General features: G+C 34.8%; 2 protein-coding genes across 2 annotated transcripts; one reads left to right on the top strand and one right to left on the bottom strand.

Annotated features, from left to right (window-relative positions):
• The first annotated feature begins 839 nt into the window (after positions 1 to 839).
• On the top strand, positions 840 to 10075 carry LOC103959407 (U3 small nucleolar RNA-associated protein 21 homolog). The gene is made up of 18 exons (XM_009371756.3): positions 840 to 1110; positions 1232 to 1259; positions 1743 to 1843; positions 2142 to 2345; positions 2476 to 2719; positions 3599 to 3774; positions 4521 to 4603; positions 4973 to 5045; positions 5144 to 5209; positions 6205 to 6247; positions 6609 to 6748; positions 6982 to 7194; positions 7534 to 7618; positions 7720 to 8014; positions 8539 to 8800; positions 8942 to 9152; positions 9277 to 9491; positions 9660 to 10075. The coding sequence occupies exons 1-18, from the start codon at positions 985 to 987 to the stop codon at positions 9807 to 9809; spliced, it is 2715 nt and encodes a 904-aa protein (XP_009370031.2). The 5' UTR covers positions 840 to 984; the 3' UTR covers positions 9810 to 10075.
• LOC103959405 (cycloartenol Synthase-like) lies at positions 10066 to 23055 on the bottom strand. Its single transcript, XM_048591946.1, is given in 20 exon segments — positions 10066 to 10360; positions 10575 to 10658; positions 10761 to 10841; positions 11142 to 11319; positions 11453 to 11596; positions 11688 to 11734; positions 11837 to 11893; positions 12235 to 12333; positions 12592 to 12714; positions 12863 to 12985; positions 13226 to 13339; positions 13551 to 13739; positions 14970 to 15136; positions 15315 to 15399; positions 18611 to 18805; positions 19390 to 19449; positions 19451 to 19483; positions 22328 to 22528; positions 22646 to 22828; positions 22904 to 23055. Coding segments are annotated over 20 exon segments (2289 nt in total). The 5' UTR covers positions 22925 to 23055; the 3' UTR covers positions 10066 to 10255.
• Between the last annotated feature and the right edge of the window lie 11 nt (positions 23056 to 23066).

The following is a 23066-nucleotide window of genomic DNA, read 5'->3' as shown; positions in this document are numbered from 1 at the left end:
CTCGTTTAGTGGCAATTTGAGGATAACAAATGGCTTGCTAGATCATTCTCAACTATTTCCTACAACAATTTTTTGGGTAGTTAATTTTCTTGCGGAGGCTATCAGTTGTGTTGGTCTTTCTTTGCCAAGATACTCGTATTTAGGCAATATTTATCTTTTTAGTGGCAAACAAGTATTAACTAAATTAAATGTGGATCGTTGGATAACCAACAACCCATATGAATGTGAGCTGTTGTGCTCAATTTTATTGGCAAACAAGTGGGAGACACACCCATGTGGGTGGGGGCTTCACCACTAATTTTGGCCTAAATCTGACTTTTTATTTTAGGTTTTAAGTTTTAGGTCCAAATTAGAACTTGGGTTGGAATGGATTGGAGGGAATAAAAGGGGAATTATAGGTTTTTGGCCATTTGGTCTTACAATTTTCAATGGCTAGTGAAATTGGGGGTGTAAACATATTTTGGGTTAAACAATAACCTTCTCTCCTTCCGTGAGAGACCTTCTTTCCTCTGTGAGAGTTTTCTTCCCCGCTTTGGTAAGGGTCTTCAACTTGTCCACCTTCTCAAGCGCCATCTTCGGCTTTCTTCTCTTTTTCTTTTATTCTTCTTTTTTCTTCTCTCATGTAATCTGTTGTGTTATCAATAAAGAAATTTGTTGTGTTATCAATAAAGTAAGCCTCTTTTGTGTGTTTCTTGTATTTGAATATTCTCTCATGTAATATGTTAAGTTATCAATAAAGTAAGCCTTTGTCCAAAATATATATATATATATATATATGTATATATATATGTATATGTATATATATATTGGGTTTCAAAACGCACCGTGTTGGTTATCATCGTTTTCCTCCTTCTAAACCCTAAACCCTTAAGCCTCCTTCGTCTCAGTCCCACTCCTCGTTGCTTGGCGTTTCCATTTTCTTCTCTCTCTCTTCTATTTATTGTCTTTCGACAAGCTTCAGAAAACCCTAGAGAGTGGGAGAGAATGGGAATATTCGAGCCGTTCAGAGCAATCGGCTACACAACCAGCTCCGTCCCCTTCTCTGTTCAGCGGCTCGGCACCGAAACCTTCGTCACTGTCTCCGTCGGCAAGGCTTTCCAGATTTACAACGTAATTTTGAATCAATTTCTATTCATTTAATATTTTTATTCTCCAAGCTGCAACTTTGATGCCCATTAATTTATGCTTAATTATTTTTTCGTGTTTTGTTTGAATTTGTCTTTTGTTGCAGTGCGCAAAGCTCAGTCTCGTCCTCGTTGGTGTGTTTCTATGTTCTTTTGTTTTCAAATTTGAATTTTCATGGGTTTTTTTTACTTTTTTTTAATTAAGAACAATGTAATTATATGATTTACTATATAATTTAACGTTTGGAATTGATATTAGGTGTATCAATGAAGAATTGGAACTAAGTTGGCAATATAATTTGTCTAAATTCTTTCGAAATTGTCTGCTTTAGACCAATCTATGCACGAATCTGCAAAAAAGTGTTGTTTGGCATTTTAAAAATTAGCTTGGAGTTGTTTAAAAACTTCAGTTTTACTTTCACAAAAGAAAAGAATGAAAAAATCGCTCCGGGTGCTTCGTAACAACACTTTTAATGTTTGGGGAGCAGCATGACGTTGTGCTGGCAATTTTATTTTGGTCTTTTATTTCCCAAATACTTTTTAATGCATTCTTGTAGGGCTTTTAGGTATTTTGTTCATGCAGTATAATTATGATCACTTTTTTATTACCTATAAAAGGTCCACAATTGCCGAAGAAGATTCGAGCTCTTGCTTGCTACCGTGATTATACGTTTGCTGCATATGGGAATGAGATAGCCGTTTTTAAGCGAGCTCATCAGGTTGGTTAACAGTTTTTTTTTTTTTTTTTTTTTTTTTTTTCCGATAAATTTTGTTGAGGAGAAAGTGTTACTTAAGTAGTCAGAGTTATTGCTCCTGATACCTCCACACCCGTCCATTGTTTGTACTTTTCAGAGTTATTGCCTTCTTCCCCTTCGATATTGATCAACTATCCTAATTCCAAAGCTCTTAATTAGAATCTTATAAATAGCGTGCTAGAGGGGAGTCATATGCTTCTGTTCTCAGCAGTATCTGATGGACTGAACTTCATGTTTAACACGTTATTTGATATTGTAACAGGTAGCAACATGGTGCAGCCATAGTGCCAAGGTCAATTCGCTGCTATTGTTTGGAGAGCATATCCTAAGTGTTGATGTTGAAGGTCATCTGTTTATATGGGCATTCAAAGGAATTGATGAGAACCATACTCCGATTGGACATGTTATGTTAGACAACAACTTTTGTCCTAGCTGTATAATGCATCCAGATACCTACCTAAATAAGGTAACTGCATTCTCAAAGAAGCTCTTTTGCAATTTTCTATGCAAAATAACCGTAAATGTTTAGTCATTAAATTTGATGCAACCTCATTTTTCTCTCAATTAAGATTAAACGCTATCTATAATCTGTCCAGATTATTATTGGGAGTCAGGAAGGTTCACTTCAACTTTGGAACATCAGTGCAAAGAAAAAACTTTATGAGTTCAAGGGATGGAATTCTTCTATCTGCAGTTGTGTTTCATCTCCTGCACTAGATGTTATTGCAGTTGGTTGTGCTGATGGAAACGTTCATGTTCACAACATTCGTTACGATGAAGAGCTAGTCACGTTTTCTCATTCAACACGAGGTGCTGTGACTGCCTTATCTTTCAGCACAGGTAAGAGTATCAGGATTTTGGTTTATACTTTACACTTTATCTTAATAACTGTCTATGAATTAGTATGTTACCATGGTGCTGTGGAAGTTGTTGTGTTAGGCTTTGATACTGTAGGCGTATTTCTTTAATGCTCTTAGTTACTAAAAAATACGAAAAATAGGAAGGTATTAGTACTATACTATCCTGTGCCTCTTTAATGGAAATAGATTGAACCCAGGACAGTATAAATTATCATGCAAGGCTTAGAAATCTGGATATGGGGTTCTATACTTCAATCACACCCGCTCACATGGAAACATACAATGGTTGATGTTGAGCATGTTTTGCTGAAGGATTGGACCAAATGGAGATAAGTTGAGACGTCCAAAATCTTATATATTGTTATGCAGGCTTAGATTTTCCATTGTGGGATTCTATATTCTCACCACGACCCTTCACATGTGGGCAACCAAGCCAAACACACTGAAAAATTAAATTGGGTGACACGGAGCATGTAAGGCTTTGATGTCATGTTAATGTTAGAGCGTCCAACTAAAAAGCAATTGGAAATGGGTGGAGAGGCCCATATCATTAAATCTTGTAATGCAATGCTTGAAATCCTTGATATGAGATTTTTTTTTTGTTCTCTATCAGGTGCATTTTGGAATGAGTGCTATTTTTCATGCTGCTCCTGTCTTCCAAATAGTCTATTTTTTAAAGGGACATCAATCTTGAGTTGTGTTTCATAGTTGATTCTCAGCTGTCTTTTGAGTTGGGAATTATATGTTTGCCTACAAACAAAAAAAGAGAAATTAAAGGGTTGTGACTGCTATATTTTGATGATTATCCATGAAGTCAGTTTCTAGTTTATGCTTATGTTTACTTATGCCTCCTTGTTAGATGGGCAGCCTCTACTAGCATCTGGAGGTTCTTCAGGTGTCATAAGCATATGGAATCTCGAAAAAAGAAGGCTTCAATCAGTAATAAGAGATGCACATGATGGTTCTGTACTTTCACTTCACTTTCTTGTGAATGAACCCGTGCTAATGAGTTCATCATCTGACAATTCCATCAAAGTAAGGGCACTTTATTGTTCTCTCTTAGTTTAATTTGCATCTGGTTAAGTTTCATTTGCATCTAGTTACTTGTCAAAATCTGTAGGGAGAACATAATTTCACGATTACATATGATATTGCCCTAATCATATATATAAATGGAAATTTATTTGTTAATGCTCTGAAGAAACATGCAACCATGATTAATCTAATTTCCTTCTTCATCAAGCAAAGAAGCCCTTTCATGAGTAAGAACATGACCTCTTGAACTGTTTCTGCTGCTTCAGATTTATAAAATAGGTAGATACTAGATAGTACTTACTTAAGTGTGTCCACCAAGTCACCGACATAGGCATATTGGTTGATAGTTGGACCCCAGTATTTATTATTACCAAACAAAATTTCTTCTTTGGCCTTGCCAAGATGTTATGTCCTCACTTCCAAAGGATCCGATTTGTGCTCACTTTATATCAATCTTTAGTTATTTTTTTCTCTATTATTTGCTTTTTCCTTCAAGTTCCACTGTGAATTGTTTCCTTTTTCATTTTATTGTTACAATCAAGAACATTGTTTTTATAATTTTTTGTGGCTGAGTTGCTGCTTTTGTATTTTGAACATTTCAATCATTAATATTTGAAGGAATTAAGGCATTAGAAGGTTTTTACACTATCATTATTGTATGACCTTGTTTTACTTGGAAAGAAAAAAAATCATGTTTTTCTGTGCACCCGAATAATTGATTTGTACAACTCTTTATGCCCCTCTAGATGTGGATTTTTGACACAACTGATGGAGATCCTCGACTTTTACGCTTCAGAAGTGGTCATAGTGCTCCTCCACAATGCATAAGGTATTTTAGTTGTGACATTATTTTAAGTGAATTTTAAATTCTTCCAGTGTTGCTGTTACCATAGATTTGGTGCTATAGGATTCACATATTCTGCCCATTGATTTTATGATCTTTGACGTCCATATATCTATGTTATCTTGTGGTGCTTATATGTATGAAGCAAAGTCCAGTTTTCTATTTCTCTATCTGTTGTGCCTTATCATGCAGCACTTCTGCACATCAAGTTAAGGACTTCCTCGATTTTAGTTTAAATTGTACGATAAATCATATGTAAGGGCTTTGGGTTTTCCATGATGCTTAAGCCATTGCTTTACTTTGAGGGTATTGGTTGGATTTCAACCTTCTTTATTAACCATGCTTGACTTCTAGGTTTTATGCGAATGGGAGACACATTCTATCAGCTGGTCAGGACCGTGCATTTCGCCTTTTCTCTGTAATACAGGTTCGGACTCTGTCAGCATCATGCTTTTTGACCACCGTTTTTATTTTTGTTATTTATAATTCTCTTCAGTGTTTTATTTAGTTACATGTTGTTATCAGGATCAGCAAAGTAGAGAGCTTTCTCAGCGTCACATATCCAAACGAGCAAAGAAACTGAAGATGAAGGTATGGCTTGGAAGTACAATATCTTTGTCCTTATTTACAGTACTTAGTATAACTAAACTGTGTTTGTATTATTGCTTTTTAATTTTTTCTTTAATTGAATTTCACATGACTCTTAGTTCTTGGAACACAGAATATTCTATTTATTGTGTTATTGAATGATAGTTTTAATTATGGATTTCATCGAGGATGGTTGTGTTTCTTGTTTTTTCTTGTACTTTTTTTCTGAAGATTTTTTTTTCTTTGCTTACTATGAAAACATTTCGAAGTGAACTTGATATGCATACACTACACTACATGAACTCAGATGTGATTGCGTGATGTGGGTATGCATACAAATGTCTCATTTTTTGTTTGTTTGTTTTTATGTATTTTCAAAAATCTGTCCACACATTTGAGTGTCTGGTACCCGTACTGTTACCAGTGTCTTGTTTTGTTGACATTATTATGCCTGGGTGAATTGAAGGGTCCATGTGATGCTTTATGTCGCTTTTCAGTGAGGTTCATCCATGAAGGATGATTTAGGTCCCAAGATCAGGCCACGACTGTCTTTTTGTATTTATATTTAAGTCACCATGATGGGTGATCATGAGACATGTCAATATCATACCATTCTAATGATTTCATAACATATTAATGTGTTGCAGTTTGGATAGCAATGAAAAGAATGTCTGATCGTTTCTCAATGTTTTTAAAATGTTCAAAACCAGAAAATGTCTTAGATGAATCCATAAATTGATCACACTACATCTTCATCCTCCCTCCCTCTCTCTCTCCGTTTCCAAATGTTTTGCATCCTTCTGATGCGTGTCATTCTTCTCATGATACTCTGTTGATGAAGTATCATGTAGTCAAGACCATGTACCATGGCTTAGACATTTATACCCATTTCCTTGATGGTTAGATGAAACATTTTATCGCGTGAATCATAAGTTGACAAATCTATTTGAGCTCGCTGATAGTTTAACTATGTAATTTCTGTTTTCTTTACCTTTTAGGAAGAAGAGATAAAACTGAAGCCTGTCATCGCTTTTGATTGTGGTAAGGTCTTTCTCTCTGTGTAACTTTCTGTGTTTGTTTTCATTTTAAACTTCATTAGCTCTTTTACAACAAAATTTTTTATAGCACTTTACTGAAATACTACAGAAATTCTAAAAATTTCTGTAGGTTGCAATTTGCAATCTTATATTTCAATGTATATTATGATTGAACATAATAAATTTCAAATTTGTTTTGGTCTCTCTTGAAAAAAAATTACTGCTTTTGTTTAAAAATCAATACCATAGATTTAATGTAGTTGAAGTCATTAAGACTGGTGTTAATTCCTATAATCCATATTCAAGATGAGAAACCTGTAACATTTTTGAATCATCTGATTTCTTTATGCGACAAATATCTTCAGCTGAAATAAGAGAGCGAGATTGGTGCAATGTGGTTACATGCCATATGGATACTGCACAGGCATATGTATGGAGACTTCAAAACTTTGTTCTTGGTGAGCATATTCTGAAGCCAAGACCGGAAAACCCCACACCAGTGAAGGTTAGATTCTGCTTGAAGCCTTGAATATAGCTCATTTTTTGTAACATCCATTTTCCAAGGTTGAATAATCAAATTTGGAATTACTCTCTTTGGATTCATATGATTCCCAATGAACCAGTTCTAATGACTATGCTCTGTGCAATCTTAAAGACTTGTTAAAACCACTTCCATACTGAATCATTTTTTTTAACAGTCTACAATATTAATGAACAGTTTTCTGTTGTTGGTAATAGGCTTGTGCCATCAGTGCATGTGGCAATTTTGCCATACTGGGGACAGCGGATGGTTGGGTTGAGCGGTTCAACCTCCAATCAGGAATCAGTCGAGGCAGTTACATGGACACGTCAGAAAGAAGGAGCTTTGCCCATGATGGGGAAGTGGTTGGAATTGCTTGTGATTCAACGAATACTGTAATGATAAGTGCAGGATATCACGGAGACATAAAGGTCAGTCTTTATTTCTTATTTCAAAAAATGATGCTCAACCTTTATGTCAGAGTTACTGGTAGGCAGGCTCACATAATAGCATATGAGGTCTATGGTGCTCAAGGCGGGATTTACATTGATTTATGAGGGTGATGGTGGTGGGGCTGGCCTAAACCTTGTTTGTTGAAAGATATTACAGTTTTGCATGAAGATGCCTTTTGCCCTTGTATATATTGTCATCTTGAGTTATAAGAATCAGCAAAGTAAAGAAATTTTCTAAGCTTCCCAAGTTAAAGGAAGAAAGAAAATGGCTAAGTGTAGTTGGATGTTTGATCATGCCTCACTTGTTTTGGCCTGCAGGTTTGGAATTTCAAGGGACGTGATGTAAAATCTAGATGGGAAGTTGGGTGCTCCGTTGTGAAGATTGTATATAATCGTTTGAATGGTAACTTGTGTTTGACATATTTTTGCCATTTAGAGTTATTTGGCTTGGTTTTTTGGCACCATAAATGCCTTGGATAATAATGTGATCAAAATAACTTTCAGGTCTTCTGGCTGTTGTGGCTGATGACTTAATCATCCGTTTGTATGATGTTGTGGCATCAAGAATGGTTCGTAAATTTGAAGGTCATATGGATCGTATTACAGACATGTGTTTTAGTGAGGATGGAAAATGGCTTTTGTCATCAAGTATGGATGGAAGTCTTCGAGTCTGGGATGTTATTTTAGCAAGACAAATAGATGCGTTGGATGTTGACGTGGCTATAACAGCATTGTCTCTGTCACCGAATATGGATGTTCTAGCGACTGCACATGTTGACCAAAATGGGGTCTATCTTTGGTAAGTCTTCATTTCTATTGACTATTGAATTTTTATTCGGAGGTTGAGTTTTTAAATGTGATTGTTATGCATATAGAGTGGACGCTTCTTTTAAAGAAAAACCTTATCTAATCAGGAATACAGCAACAATGGGAGACTAAATAACTGACGCAGAACATAATTAAGAAAACAGCGTTAATGATTACAGCTCAATAACTCAGCCTACGGCTTTCTTCCAATCCAGCTCACCTAAACTGTACTCTCTCCAACCCTACCCTCTATAACCTTTGAAGACCCTTCCATACCTTTCCATCCAAATTACCCAGTTTAGAGCCAAGACACTGCAACCTCATATAACCTTAGGCCTTATCCCCTCCACCAAATTCATCATGATGTAGCATAGAACCAGTGGAAAGTTAAAAATATCAATTATCTTAAAATTTTAAAGTGAACGGTTTAGCATGCAATAGATCGTTTAATATTGTAGTATTTCTTATTTTCATTCCTTATTTTGTACCGGAAATTAAACCTGACAATTTGAACAGGGTAAACCAATCGATGTTTTCTGGAGCTTCAAAAGTCGATTCTTATGCAAGTGGAAAGGAAGTTAGGAGTGTTAAGTTGCCATCTATCTCTTCAACAAAAGGTTCTCTAGAGGAGGACTCTGACGAGCCTATTGTGGACCATCCGCAATCCAAAGATGCTCCTGCATTTACTACTCTTGACTTTCAAATTCCAGATCTTGTTACTCTCTCATTATTGCCTAAAAGCCAGTGGCAAAGCTTAATCAATTTAGACACTATAAAGGTACTTTCTACTGGTGGTTATTTTTCAGATTCCAAACATTTGACTTCATTTGGAAATATTATATATTACATTTGTATCTGTTTCCCTGTACATTTTGTTGGTGACTGATCAGTAATTATGTTGTGGCTCTGCTATGCCCAGGAACGGAATAAACCAATTGAACCGCCAAAAAAACCCGAAAGGGCTCCTTTCTTTTTGCCTTCAATTCCCTCTTTTTCAGGAGAAATATTATTTACGGGATTAGAAAACAAGGAGGCCAAAGGTGATGACGTAGAACACACTAGAATAAAGTCTGGTCTGGCACCATCACAATTCTTGCAACATCTTCAGTCATCTGCAGAAATGAAAAATTGTAAATACTTTTAATCTCTTAGTATTGTAATATTCCACTTGTAATTCAGTTGTAATTTTGCCTTCTTGATTGTTGTAACATCTATGCAGGACATAATCGTCTTAAATTGTGTTTTTGGTTGCAGTTTCAGCATTTACCGATTATATTAAAAGTTTGTCTCCATCGACTCTGGACATGGAGCTTCGAATGCTTGAGATTGTTGATGATGAGGATGAGGAAGAACTTGAAAGCCGCCCAGAATTACTTTCAATCGAACTGCTCCTTGATTATTTTATACATGAGACTTCGTGCAGAAACAATTTTGACTTTGTACAAGCTGTAATCAAGGTGTTTCTGAAGGTATAGATTTCTCCTTTTTTGCTTTTAACCAATTAGTAGTGTTATCAGAAGGCTTTTGGAGCTTTTTCAATTCCAGTATATACCGACTATTGCTGCTTCCAGTTGGTGCTCAAAGACCCTCAACTTCAAATAACCTCTTTCATTTACTTCTTTTTCTTCCCTTAACAGATCCATGGCGAAACAATTCGGTGCCAATCAAGACTGCAGGACAAGGCAAGGGAGCTCCTAGATATTCAATGCAAAACATGGCAAAGAGTAGAAAAGTTGTTTCAAAGTACTAGCTGCGTTGTCGCATTTCTTAGCAATTCACGGTTTTGAATAGCCCGAAATTTTGTCTCTGTATTTGTAATAATATTTCAGTCGAGCGATTGTTCTGCCATTAACTAATACAAGCCAGGACTGATTATGATTCAAGGATTCTGAGTTGCAAACTTCAACTGGTCTTCACTTATTTCCATGGAGTACTAGTTCGAGTGAAGACGATAAGTTGTATATTCGCAGATGTGTAACGAAATGCTGAAAATTTCCTATCTGTAAAATTCTGTTGTAATATGGTTTTCTGCAACTCCGCCCCTGTTTGAACACTTCTGAATTGCATATCCATTTTTCTTCTGGATTGTTTTCAAATACATTATTATATATACACATTAGATTCATCAATGTAATATCAACATCGTAGTAGGGTTTTGAAAACGCCAATGAAATACATCATTACATGACCATTTTACACATTTTCTAGCAAGTTGATTTGTACATTTATACGGTCAGAATACGCGATTGCGATACTCTCCAAGGGCCCATATGGGGAAGATGTTTCTGTACGCAGAATAACTGATCATGCAGTTCTTGTTAAACACTCCCATGATTTGCTGTGAAAATAAAACAAAGTAATATTAATTGCAAGATAAATATTATTACATGTATAACCTTCGACGCTAGCTTATAAATATAGGGAAATTGGATTTCCGACACTATTTTTTCTTGATGCACACTCTTGTTTACGACACTAACTTATCAAGAAATGTAATTGAACAACTGTGTGCAGAAGAAGAAAACGGGGTGCGAAAATCTTTCTCAATATACCTGTTGTGGGAAATCTCCATTCTCCATCTGTGAATTAATCAACAGCTTTGCTGCACGGTGCAAGGGCGTAGTGTCCCTCTCAGCCTAATCAATAAAAACGGTAAAAATAATATTACACGTGAATTTATCTGCTATTTCTATTAGCATATCTTTTTGTAGAAGAAACAAACAGAGAGTGAAACACACCTGCCCTGCATCAATAAGACCCAGCATTGCCCATCCAGTGTTCACTATATGTGGCTTGTTCCCTTCGAGGTTTGTGTATACCTATTTAATAACAAAATATTGTGTTATGCTATAACAAAAATGTCTTGTCAAATAGTCTGACGACATATTAACATCAAAATGTTTCTATGTTACAACCGAAAATGTTCTCTTACCGTAGTGTTCTCGCTACATAGAAGTTTTACGTTGTCTGACAAGATGTTGACAGTGTTGGGTTATTCTCTATATTACCAATTAGTTTTATGGTAAAACCTCAACTTTCTACTCAAGAAATCATTACCATTTTATGGGATAAATCATACATCGCTCCCCATCTTTGAATTATAATCATTGGTCCCTTACCTTGTTTTGGCATGAAAGGTAGCTCTCTCCCCAACCGCCTGAATCAAGTTGTTTGGACAGCAAGAAATCACATGCTTTTCTAATGCTATGACTTGTTTGGTAGGTCTTACCGCCAGCCACCAGCCCCTTTATCCCAAACCATGTTCCATAGGTGTAGCAGACTCCCCAAGACCCATACCTGAAACATTATTCGACTGATAAAAAAATTCCATGGGGCAAAGTCAATAATTCAGGAGGTATAACAATAATTAGCCTTAATTTAATTAGTACTCTTCTAATTAATGAGTTTTACGTATGGAGAAGGAAATTACCACGAGCCATCAGGTTGTTGTATGCTCTCGATGAATTTGACTGCCCTTGCAATACATGCTAATATTTCTTTCCTCCTATGTCCTGGATATAACTTCATGAATGATTTAAGGCCTTGTATTGCTGCTGATGTGCATTCCACGTACCTACATTTTTTTAAGAAGATATATATTATTTGATGTAATTGCCTTGGAAAATAAAAGTAAAGAAATAACTCAAATTATCTTTGGAGCTTACTGATAGTCAATGATGATATCTCCGAACGTTTCAGCTGGATTGATCATCTGGTATTGAAATATGTCTCAGATTCTCTCAACAAAATTAATTAACCACAATTAACAAGCTTTTACTTTAAAAGATTGAAAAAGAAAAAATTGCTTCTTCACCTCCAACCAGGGGTAAGATCTTGTGAGTTCATAGGAAGCAAATCCTCCAGTACTGTTCTGTTGTGTTCAAGAACAAAATTTAATTTAAGCATAACAATAGACAATTGAATGTACAGAAACCAGACTCTACTGTATTATTGACATTCTCTCACCAAACTTAATTGTCAGACAAAGGCATATTTTGTGTGAACCTAGATAGCCGACTCATGCAAGAATCGACCTGATCAACTATTTACATTCATAGCCTGACAACATATAAATGTTCTTATATTGTCAGACAATCTCATGACAACAGAACTTACAATTGTCAGAGAAGCTTAAGCTATTTAGTTCCATGTCTACTTAATCAACTGCCAATAGAATTGTATAAGATACTAATCACTAAAACCATTTTTTACCTGTAGGGATAATATCACATTAACAGCATCATATAGGTGATCAGTCTGTACGGCTTCTCCTACTATTTCAGACGGTATACTTGATAGTAAGAGGGCTGCCTGTAAGCAGTAGGATACATAGTCAATTGAGATGGTGCGCATAGTTTTAGTCCGCATATCATTTCAGAAAAAACCATTTGCGCGACAGATCTTTGTGCGACAAAAGCTTAGTCGCGCAAGTGTATTTAGCGCGACAAAACTGAGGCGCTGTCGCTCAAGTGCGCTGCACCAAAAGTAAAGTAGCAAAACATTTGCGCGATGCGAATATTCGTTGCGCTAAGGGACTTTGCACACTAGAAGCCAACTCAAAAAGATTACCTTCAAACCTTCTGCCGTACAATCTGAGACAGACCAGCCATTGTCTGGAGTGGAGAAGGGCCATCCACCCTTGGAAATGTGACGGTACCAGTTACTAGGGTTTCTGGAGCTGTTTGTACGAACCTTAATTGATTAAAAAACAGTTAAGTAGTTTTGCATGCAGTAGTTTTGGCATATATATAAATATATATATATATATATATATGTTTTGGCAGTGAATTTCAGACGATATCTAGTTTAAATTAATACAAGTTATTTTGAGTTTAATTACTTGTGTGTTTTTTATAAAATCGTGCGCCTTCTTAAGCATTGAACCAGATTCAGTAAAGAGGTTGGTTGCAAGGATTGCTTGAACAGCCAAAGCAACATCCCAACATTGAGATCCATTATATCCCTATACATGATCAAAATAATGTACATTCAGTTAGTCCCACATCTTTTAAAAAATAGAGAACTATTATTAGCACTTCAAAAATCTAATTGTGCACTTCTCATAAGAGTATTTTCAATCCAAATATAGAAAGTTTAGAGTGCATAATTAGATTTTTAGAGTGCTAATAACAATTTTAAAAAAATAATAATCTCATCATTTATTAATAAGAGAGAAATTATGTTAAAAATTCTTTTTGAGGACCTGCATCTTCATTCCATCTTCAGCAACCCAAAGATAATCTTTGATTCTTGAGAGATGATGCTTGTATGGTTTTGAATTTGGATCCTCCGCCCAACAACAAATCATGTTTAGTACCTGTTTATATAGACAATGCACTTGGTACATTTTTCTGATAGAGTAATATCTTATTTTATACTAAGGTATAAAAGATATGGGCTAAGTCACACGATAATCATACAGCCTGCTTTTCTTCTTGGTTCAAGGGCCATGAGTATTATATAAATAATATCAAATATTTATTGTGTACAATTGTATTCTCCTTTTTATTTAATAATTTTAAACAAACCTTATTGACAGGTCCAATGCAAATATATTGAGTATTTTCATCCTCATAGTGTATGTGTTGCATTATAGTGCGGAGAGCCTTTTGCCTTAGTTTAGAGAAGGGCCATCCCTTCAGAAGAGGCTCCCCAACCTTATGAAGAGATCCCCACAACATGTCCTGTAAAAGGGGATGTGGGTAATACAAATCCTCCTGCAAATTTAATATGGAGATTAAAACATGAAATAAATTTAGGTTTAGGGTTTCGATTATTGGTCCAACTCAACCAATAGAAAAAGTATAATTAGCAGTTGAGCCAACAGACCGACCCTAAACTTAATAACCTAATGATCTAATTATAATTATAAACATTTCTTTTTCCTTTTTGAGCTGGAAGTTGGAATAAATCAAGACATCAAGCATATTTCAGACCTAACCTGCCCACCACAGTTTCCCCTTTTTCTTTTGTTTTGTTCTGATGTCTAAACTTTAGGTCATACAACTTTCTAGTGTCATTTGAGCCAAAATTTAAGGCTAATTACACTTTCTTTTCTTTTCTGTAAAAAAACAAAGGGTTTAGGAGGAGGTGAGGCTACCCATCTCAGGGTTAGGGCATACCACAAGTCTTTTTCTTTGTTTTTTTTTTAAAGATTGTCGACCAAGAGGAATTGCTGGCAGTAAGACTCGAATCTAGACCTTGGCCTAGCTAAGAAAATAATTCTTACAAACTCAACCAACCCTCGTTGCGCTAATTATGCTTTCTTATATCATTTGAGTTGAAGCTTAAGAACGAGCCACGCACCTATTTATTTTCAAAATTAAACTGTTAATTAATTACTATATATTATTATCCGTGTGTATATTATATTCTATTTAAAACATACCTGATTATGCAGAAAATGATGTCATGAGATCAGATTTGGTTAGGTAATTAGAAAGAAAGCCATCCCATTTATAATTTGTTAGTCAAATGACTCCATATCTGATCCTTAATTGGGTGAGCGGGTCTTACATCCTTCCTTCCACCAAATTTGACACTGCTTTGTTGTCATCCTTCCTTATTCTATATTATATTAAACTCTTATTTTGTATTTGCTGCACAACTTCTTATTCACGTGGAAGCTATAAATGTTTTAGTTGTATTTGTTGCGATGTTCATGAATGATTCATAATATTACAAAGATTTGAGTCTTTAGACCATTGAGGATGTGGTTACTTTGCCAGTTTGTGCAAGTATTTTTTATGAGAAAAAATAGAGATGAACGGTTGCTATTCATCTTCTCGCCATATCAAAGTATACTCCAGATAGGTCAATTGCAAACCACAAAAAACATTTTGAAAGAAAAATAATAGACGAAGTTAAGCGATAGGTAGTATTTGTATAACTTTTTTCTCTTATTTAATACGAAAAATAGTAGAATGAATACTACACGTAGTACGTACCTTAGCACATAGATTTCTTGCTTGATCCCAATCAATCAGGTGATAGGGAAAGGTATAGAGTTCTCTCCTGAGAGATAAAATAAGGCCGTCGATAGGACCTACAAATCTCTTTCCGTATAAATATGACATGGGCAGATAAACCATCCTACAGTGACACCACATTCGACCTGCACCATCATTGCATGTATATGATTACATGAAAATCATTTCATGATTGACTTTTAATTATATTTACTTCTTAGCTTTTTCTTTTAGGGTTTAGGGTTTAGAGTTAATTAAAAATCTCACATATTATACACGTAAGATGGAGAAGAATAGAAAGAAAACAGTTTGATTTATATATACCTGGGTGTATTGGGAGAGAGTAAGGTAAAAGCCACAGTTCTGGAGGCAGAGGATTGTTTCCGCTCCATTCATATACACCAAGCACCTTCCCAATTCCATTCCAAATTAAGTTATGCATGCAATTAAAATACATATTAAATTGAGTACGATTGAACATGATGAAGGCTTTATATAGCTAGATTCACGTACGTCTTTTCATGTATGAACATATTATGCCGCGACCAAGAGAACGGTTAATGTAAACATATATATATGGGGAGAGAGAGAGAGAGAGAGAGAGAGAGAGAGAGAGAGAGAGAGAGAGAGAGAGAGAGAACTTTTTCATCGGTAAAGAATACATCGGGCCATCGACAAGCTATAGGGTTAAGGTCTAATATTGTCGTGTAATTTTACCTTTGTCACCTCATTAGATGGTGAGTCTCTTACATGATGAGACTTGGAGCCTTGAGAGGCTGATGAATATTGCAGTTTAATTTTTGTTTGTTCGTAATCTTACTTCCGTTTGTAATCTTAATTTTGGCCTCGAGTATACATAGAATTTGTGAATGTTTCAACTGTATTCTTCTCACTGGGAGGAAATATATTTAGTTGTATAACCCTAATCACAATTAATCTAGGAAATAATATACGAAATGTGTTAAGGTAAGGAATCCTCAATACAATCAAATTACAATATTTACCTTCCTATTCTAACAAGTGTAACCACAAAAAACAAAAAAGAAAAAAAATAAAAGTAAAAGAGAGGTGTCGCTGTGTGTTTTTCTTTAGAATAATACTTGTGTGTTAGTAAAAAAAACATTGCTATTTAAGGATGAGTATGAATTCCTACTTAAAACTCTTTGTGGTCGATTTTCAGAAATGCGTACTTATGATCGAAACTAGTCATATGAAAATTATTTTGTAAATTAAGATCATTTCTATAAAAAATAAACTAAAGAAAAAATTAGTATCCAATTCATAGTTTATAATGTTCATTGACTAAGACCTTATTAATTTTGAGATTTTGATCAAAATCTCTAACATTAATGCATTAATGATTTACATTTCAGTTACATAGTTTTTAAAATAAAAATTAGTAATTGCTTTAGGGTTTTAATACTCACATCCTTACTAAATTCCTAATTAATTTTCAATTCAAAACATTTCCAAAATATAAAAAATAAAATTAGAATAAGTTTGTACCCATTAATTTTTTTCAGTGTTCTAAAAATCGTTCTAAGCAGCCACCTGAGCGGTGGCAGCCCGATGCAATTTGGGGCAAATCGTTTACAGAAATTGGGAGGGAGCTAGGCGCTCCCTAGGCGGTCTAGACGCTCTAAGCGGTGCTAGGCGACATGTCTAGGCGTATTGAATCTCGTTGTCCTCCGCCGCTGCTTCTGCAACTTTCGTTTCAAACTCTCTTCTTCGGCTCTATGCACAGTTCTTATCATCGTCTTCTGCACTGCTTTAAATCATGCTATCTGGTTTAAGCAGACTTGCATCTGCAACTCAAGCTCTCGTGAAGCCAAACTTGAAGAAGAACGAAATTTACAGAGGAAAGAGGAGGAAGACGAAACAGAAAAATAACCAAATAGGAGACAAGATATGAGAAGGGAGGAATAGGAAACGGAATCAAAATAAAGGGCTTTTCGTATTCCAAAGTGTCAAAAAGGTGTTGTAATGTGCACCACTTTTCTGTATTTACGGCCATTGCCCACCACTAATTAACCTTATCATTGGCACTTAAATCTTTGACATGGGATTGAGGCCTTGAGTAATGTGACAGAGGTCGAGTGAATCTTTCGATTTGGGTTCCACCGATTGGAGTGATGTGGGAGAGGTGGAGGGCTCGTGGGTTTTTTTTTCTTTCTTTTTTATTTTTTTTTATGTTGTATTATTTTTTTTAAACACCAAACCATATTATATACTAAAAATCTTAAGTTACAAAATTATATATCTATATATTATTCTTTTATAAAAAATAACAAGAAATTTATCTATATATATATTATTCTTTTTGTAAGTGTTAATATGCACTTATTTACAAGATATACAAGAAATTTACCTAAATCCGCCCAGGTCGCCTAGGCGCCAGCCCACTGCCAGACTAGCACCTAGCGTTTTTAGAACCTTGATTTTTTTTTTTTTTTATAATAAAAATTTTCAATTTCAATTTTTTAATCTTATATGTACCCATTCATATACCAATTTGTTATATGTAAAATGTACCTTTTTTTTTTGTTGTATAAAATTCATTCGAACTTTTTTCTTATTCATTCTTTTAACTTATATGGGTACATTCTATTTCGTTGATTTGATAATGTATCCATGTCAAGTTAATAGAAGAAATTTAATAATGTTATTAAGCCTAATATATATATATATAATTTTTTTTTTGTTTGAAAAATGTACCCATGTTTTGGTTCAATAATTTTTTGGTTAGTATTGATGAACATACCCATGTGTACACACACACACACACACACAAAATATATTGGAGAGTATAATTTATCTTTAATATTTTTTTATCCCATAAATTATGGGTTTTATTTTTAATTTAAAAATATAATAACTACATAGAAATACATTATTACATTAATGTCAAGGACTTCAATAAAAAACTAAAAATCACAAATGTTTCAGTCAAAGAATATTGATAGTTAAGGACCGCATCCATAGTCTCTCTAAATTAAAACTAAGGTCATCAACTATATTAAATGGATAGGTGGTTCATAATACTACAGTCTATTGACTAAACAAACAGTCTATTTATTTGTTACAATTGATTGACTAAACGACCTTAATTTAATTGATTTTTTGCAAAAGTAATCATCCTTACAGAATGATTCATAATATGCCTGGTTCAAATTATAAGCATGAACTTTTAAAAATAGACCACGAATAATTTTGAGTACAAAGTATTACTCGCATATCCAAGTACTATTCTTTTCTTTAAGTCCTAGCCTTACTTTTCATTAAAATGTAATATCTATCTAATAGGACCACATTTCTTTTGGTCAATATAGGACCACATTTTTGTTTTAATTGGTTAATATAGGACCACATCAATAATGAAGATTTATTTATTTAATTTTTGTATCTGTGCGCATATATATTAACTTTTTCCTTTGATTTTACATTTTGAAGATTTATGCATAATAGATACTCTTGACATTTTTTTTAACAAACGATATTTTTTACACTATCCAAATAAAGAAACTATTAACACTTAAAGCCAAATTGAGAGAATTTGTTAAGAAAAAGAAAAAAAAAAAAAACCAATTTGAGAGAATTTGTTAAGAAAAAGGATTGCTTACTGAAAGCCACATCTTTCCCCATGATGGTATGAAGGTAACTCCACCACGATCAAGAATCCATTTTCTTGCCTTATCCATTGCGCCATAACCACCGTCAATTTCCTCTCCAAGCAATCTCAAAGTGACATAGGACAGAGCTGTACAAAACATTGTGCTGGGCCCTTCTATATGCAGTCCCCAACCTCCATCTATATTCTGCATTTTGTTTATCCAATTTAGTTTGCAGGAAAGGAAAAGTGTTAGTCGTACTCTCTCATAAGTCATACCCAAGGTGCTAGCACTATTTAATATAAATAAATAAATATCCTAGTAAGATTAATCTTCACACATCATGAGCTAATTTGTTGTTATACCATAAAAAAAGAGTTAAGGATCGAACACAAAACTAATTGAAAATAGAATGAATAGCCAAACTTTTTATAAACTTTTGTAAGATTTCTTAACGTTTCAATGTCACACATTTTTTCACAATTAATTGTAATTTGAAAATTTTGAATAGGAGTTGGGGCCTCGAGAATTATTAAAAGTCGCATCAAATAATAGAGATCTAATAGACATGTGCAGAATTATACAAAGAATCATTTTATCTATTAGTAATATACCCATGCAAAGACAAGGATCAGTTGAGTGGTTTAGTTATGTCAACCCCATCTTGTTAATTAAATTCTGAGATCAAGATAATTGATTGGTTCCTATTCCTAATAGATGGCAAGTCAGCCATGTGAATTGACAGGTAGCAAAGCATAAAGGAAAAGAAATTAAATACTTGATTAGTATACCTGGTGGTTATACAGGTAGCGGCAGATCTCCTGTTGATGCTGGTCATGCGGCAAGATTGTAGTGAAGGGCCCCAGTTACATATAAGCCAACAACCTACGACAAATTTCATTGCTTAAGTTAATTAGTGTGTTATAAGAGCAAGACAACTCTCATATTTAGTGTAGTCATACGATGTGAACAATATAATAAAGTATGAAATTCATATAAATAAAGATGAATACCAATTAACCATAATGCTAATGTTGACTTGTATGATAGTTAGAACTGACTAATTTGTATGATTGATTTGCAACGTTGGTGCATGATATAAGAGATGCTCGATTGCAAAATAAGAAGCTAGCTAGTTAGAGTTCATGAGTTACTGTGTCTGCAATTATTTTATTGTTGCTAATCGTTCTTTATATGATTACATTGCATGCATGCTTAAAGCTCCTGTTTGTGTAAGATTATTTCTATTCCAAACAAACAAATAAATAATTAAGGGTTTTAACAAACATTTAAAGATACAGAAAACTAACATGCAGCAGAAACAACAACAAAAAAGGGGGAAAACAAATAAAAGACGAGAGGTGTGTGTGTGTGTGTCACATCCCGGCCCGGGGCGGATCACATCCGCTTTGGGCTTACCATTCCCTCACGGTTTTGTTTTTGGGAACTCACGAGCAACTTCCCAGTGGGTCACCCATCATGGGGGTGCTCTAGCCCCCTTCTGGCTTAACTTCGGAGTTCCTACGGAACCCAAAGCCAGTGAGCTCCCAAAAAGCCTCGTGCTAGGTAGGGATGAGAATATACATATAAGGATCACTCCCCTGGGTGATGTGGGATGTCACAATCCACCCCACTTAGGGGCCCGACGTCCTCGTCTGCACACCACGACCAGGGTTAGGCTCTGATACCAAATTGTCACATCCCGGCCCGGGGCGGATCACTTCCTGGGCCGACTCCACCACTGTAGCACAATATTGTCCGCTTTGGGCTTACCATTCCCTCACGGTTTTGTTTTTGGGAACTCACGAGCAACTTCCCAGTGGGTCACCCATCATAGAAGTGCTCTAGCCCCCTTCTCGCTTAACTTCAAAATTCCTACGGAACCCGAAGCCAGTGAGCTCCCAAAAGGCCTTGTGCTAGGTAGGGATGGGAATATACATATAAGGATCACTCCCCTGGACAATGTGGGATGTCATAGTGTGTGTGTGTGTATAAACAGATGGTCAAACGGTCTCTTAGTATTTAAAATTAAAACGAATAAGCGAAAATAGTGGACCATCAATAATGAAGGAGCCAGCTTGATTTTATTGTAAAGTTGTTTTGTATACAATTGTATACTAGTTATTGTGTATATACAAACATTATTATTTGGTGGTATAATTGATGTATATCCTATTCTATGTATTTACAATAATAAAATGAATAAATATGATTACGACATAGAATTAATGTATATTATTTGTATGATATATATATATGTGTGTGTGTGTGTGTTGGTCTCTGTGTTGGAAACTAGGAACAAATTGGAGGGAATGAGAGGGAAAAGAGGGGACCATTAATGATAAAGAGAGATTGAACATAATTCATCACTTGTTCAATAATAAAAAGTTTTTTCTATAGAAGGATGAAAGAAAGATTTTTGCTTAAAAATTTGTGATAATTAGTTTTCTGATACAACGAAATGTTTACACTAAGGGGTCGGGTAGCTTGGGAAATAATTTGGTATCAACCTCCCCATCCATGAAATTCGCACTTAAAAATCTCTCTCACAATTGAAAAATACTACTAAATTATAATATATATATTGGGTCGACAGTTTCATTATCATGTTACACTTATTTGTGATATTATATAATTCTATTTGAACAACTACAAGTGGAAGAAAAGGGGACCATTTATGTAATGAAAATGAATTAATCAATATAGTATGTTTGTATGAACACTCCATGAATTTTCGAGGTATATATACATCTATTTATACCGCCTTCTGAAGTCAATAGTGTTTAATTATCACTCATCACCATCAAAGAGAAGATAAGATAATTGAGAAGCTGTCTATATGGAAAACCTTCATAATTTGGACATGAATAATGGCATTTTCGTCAAGTCCATACAAGTTATGTGGCTGCATATAAAGTCATTCATTAGTTTTATTAAAAGGGCTATCATATGAGAACCTTTATAGTGTGATCATTACATCTTCATTCAGTGTTATCAATAAAATCATGTTAGAACATGTATTTATTCATTAATATATACTTTAGGCCCACGAATTATCAGCTCTATTGTTTATCCATATCACAAAACCTTCCATGTCTTATCGGTTGACTTGCTTGAGGAATAGTTTCACAAAAATAGAGACGAACTGGAATAACGTCTGATCTTGTTTCTAGATTGAGTGGAAAAGGGATATATGAAGCTTGCTATGTTCCTCTTTATAACAGTTGGATTATAATTTCATATACAAGTACATGCACTCATAAGTTCAGTTTTGTCAAATATGCCACTTTACGCGTAGTGATATATTCCGTAAAAATCACTGAAAATCCTTAGGTTAATTCAACTATTTACACAGAAAGATATGTTTATAGAAAATCGTTCCAAATCACATATGTGAGGTTGCAGAGTCTAGAACTCTAGATCTTACTTTGTCCAAATCTCTCAGATTATCTTGAAGCAACGTTGCATATATTACACTTTTAAATACATTAATTTTTCATATATTTAACAATATATTAAAGAAATTTGGCTAAGAGTTTTCTTATTAAAAAAAATGCTAAAAGGGGCTTTCTAATAAAACTCCCTTATTTTATTTTACGTTTTGGTTTAATCCAACGAACGATATTATTTATTTTACTTTCGAACAACGTGAATGGTTTTTTGAGCTCCATTTACGATAAAGCTAGTTCATAGCTAGGGCTAAATAGCGGTTAAATATTGAAATCTTACCAAGCCAGGTAGAAGAAACAAAGGTCCACCATAGTCACCAGGCCAGAAACCATCGTCAGCCTGCAGAGTTGAGTAATATCTCAAGGCCCTCCTCAACGTGATTCCCACTGCTTCCTCGCTTATTACTTCCTCCTCGTCACCACTTTTGTCTTTCACCTGATCTGATACTACTTGCTTCTTTTCACTTGCTTCCTTTGCGAACTTTGTATTTATTATATGCATACATATCCAGAATTCATATTATTTCATTATCATCAGTTTCAAATAATGATCTTGTGAAAGAAATCATTCACGCACGTACAGTGAGCTGAGTCTCACCTGAAGTCTCATTAGGAGATCGGAACTATGTTTTGTGCGAAAACGATTCTTGTGAAACTCAAGACGAACTTTGTCCACTTGAGCTCTCTCTTCCGGTGCTCCGAGGTTTGGATCAAACTCCCAATATTGTCTTCCGACGTGATTGTTCACACTTGTAAGCCATGGCTCTCTGCCTTCTGAAAGCTTCAACCTCCACATTATATTCTTTTAGCTAATAATTAGACACATTAAGCACACTGCATACATGAGAAAACGTACCATGATTAACAAAACAATCATCTTTCTGTATTTGTATCAAAGCTAAACATGACGATGAGTAGAATCTGGGGGTAAATAATAGGGGAATGTGATTTTCCGTGTGAGATTGCACAAATTTTTACAACAAACAAAAGTAACATGAAGAAAATTAACTTAGTAATGA

The sequence above is a fragment of a genome, unplaced genomic scaffold (genome assembly GCF_019419815.1).
Source record: "Pyrus x bretschneideri cultivar Hongxiangsu unplaced genomic scaffold, Pyrus_bretschneideri_v1 Contig36, whole genome shotgun sequence".
Taxonomy (NCBI): Eukaryota; Viridiplantae; Streptophyta; class Magnoliopsida; order Rosales; family Rosaceae; genus Pyrus; species Pyrus x bretschneideri.
This window is presented reverse-complemented; position numbering and strand designations above follow the sequence as displayed.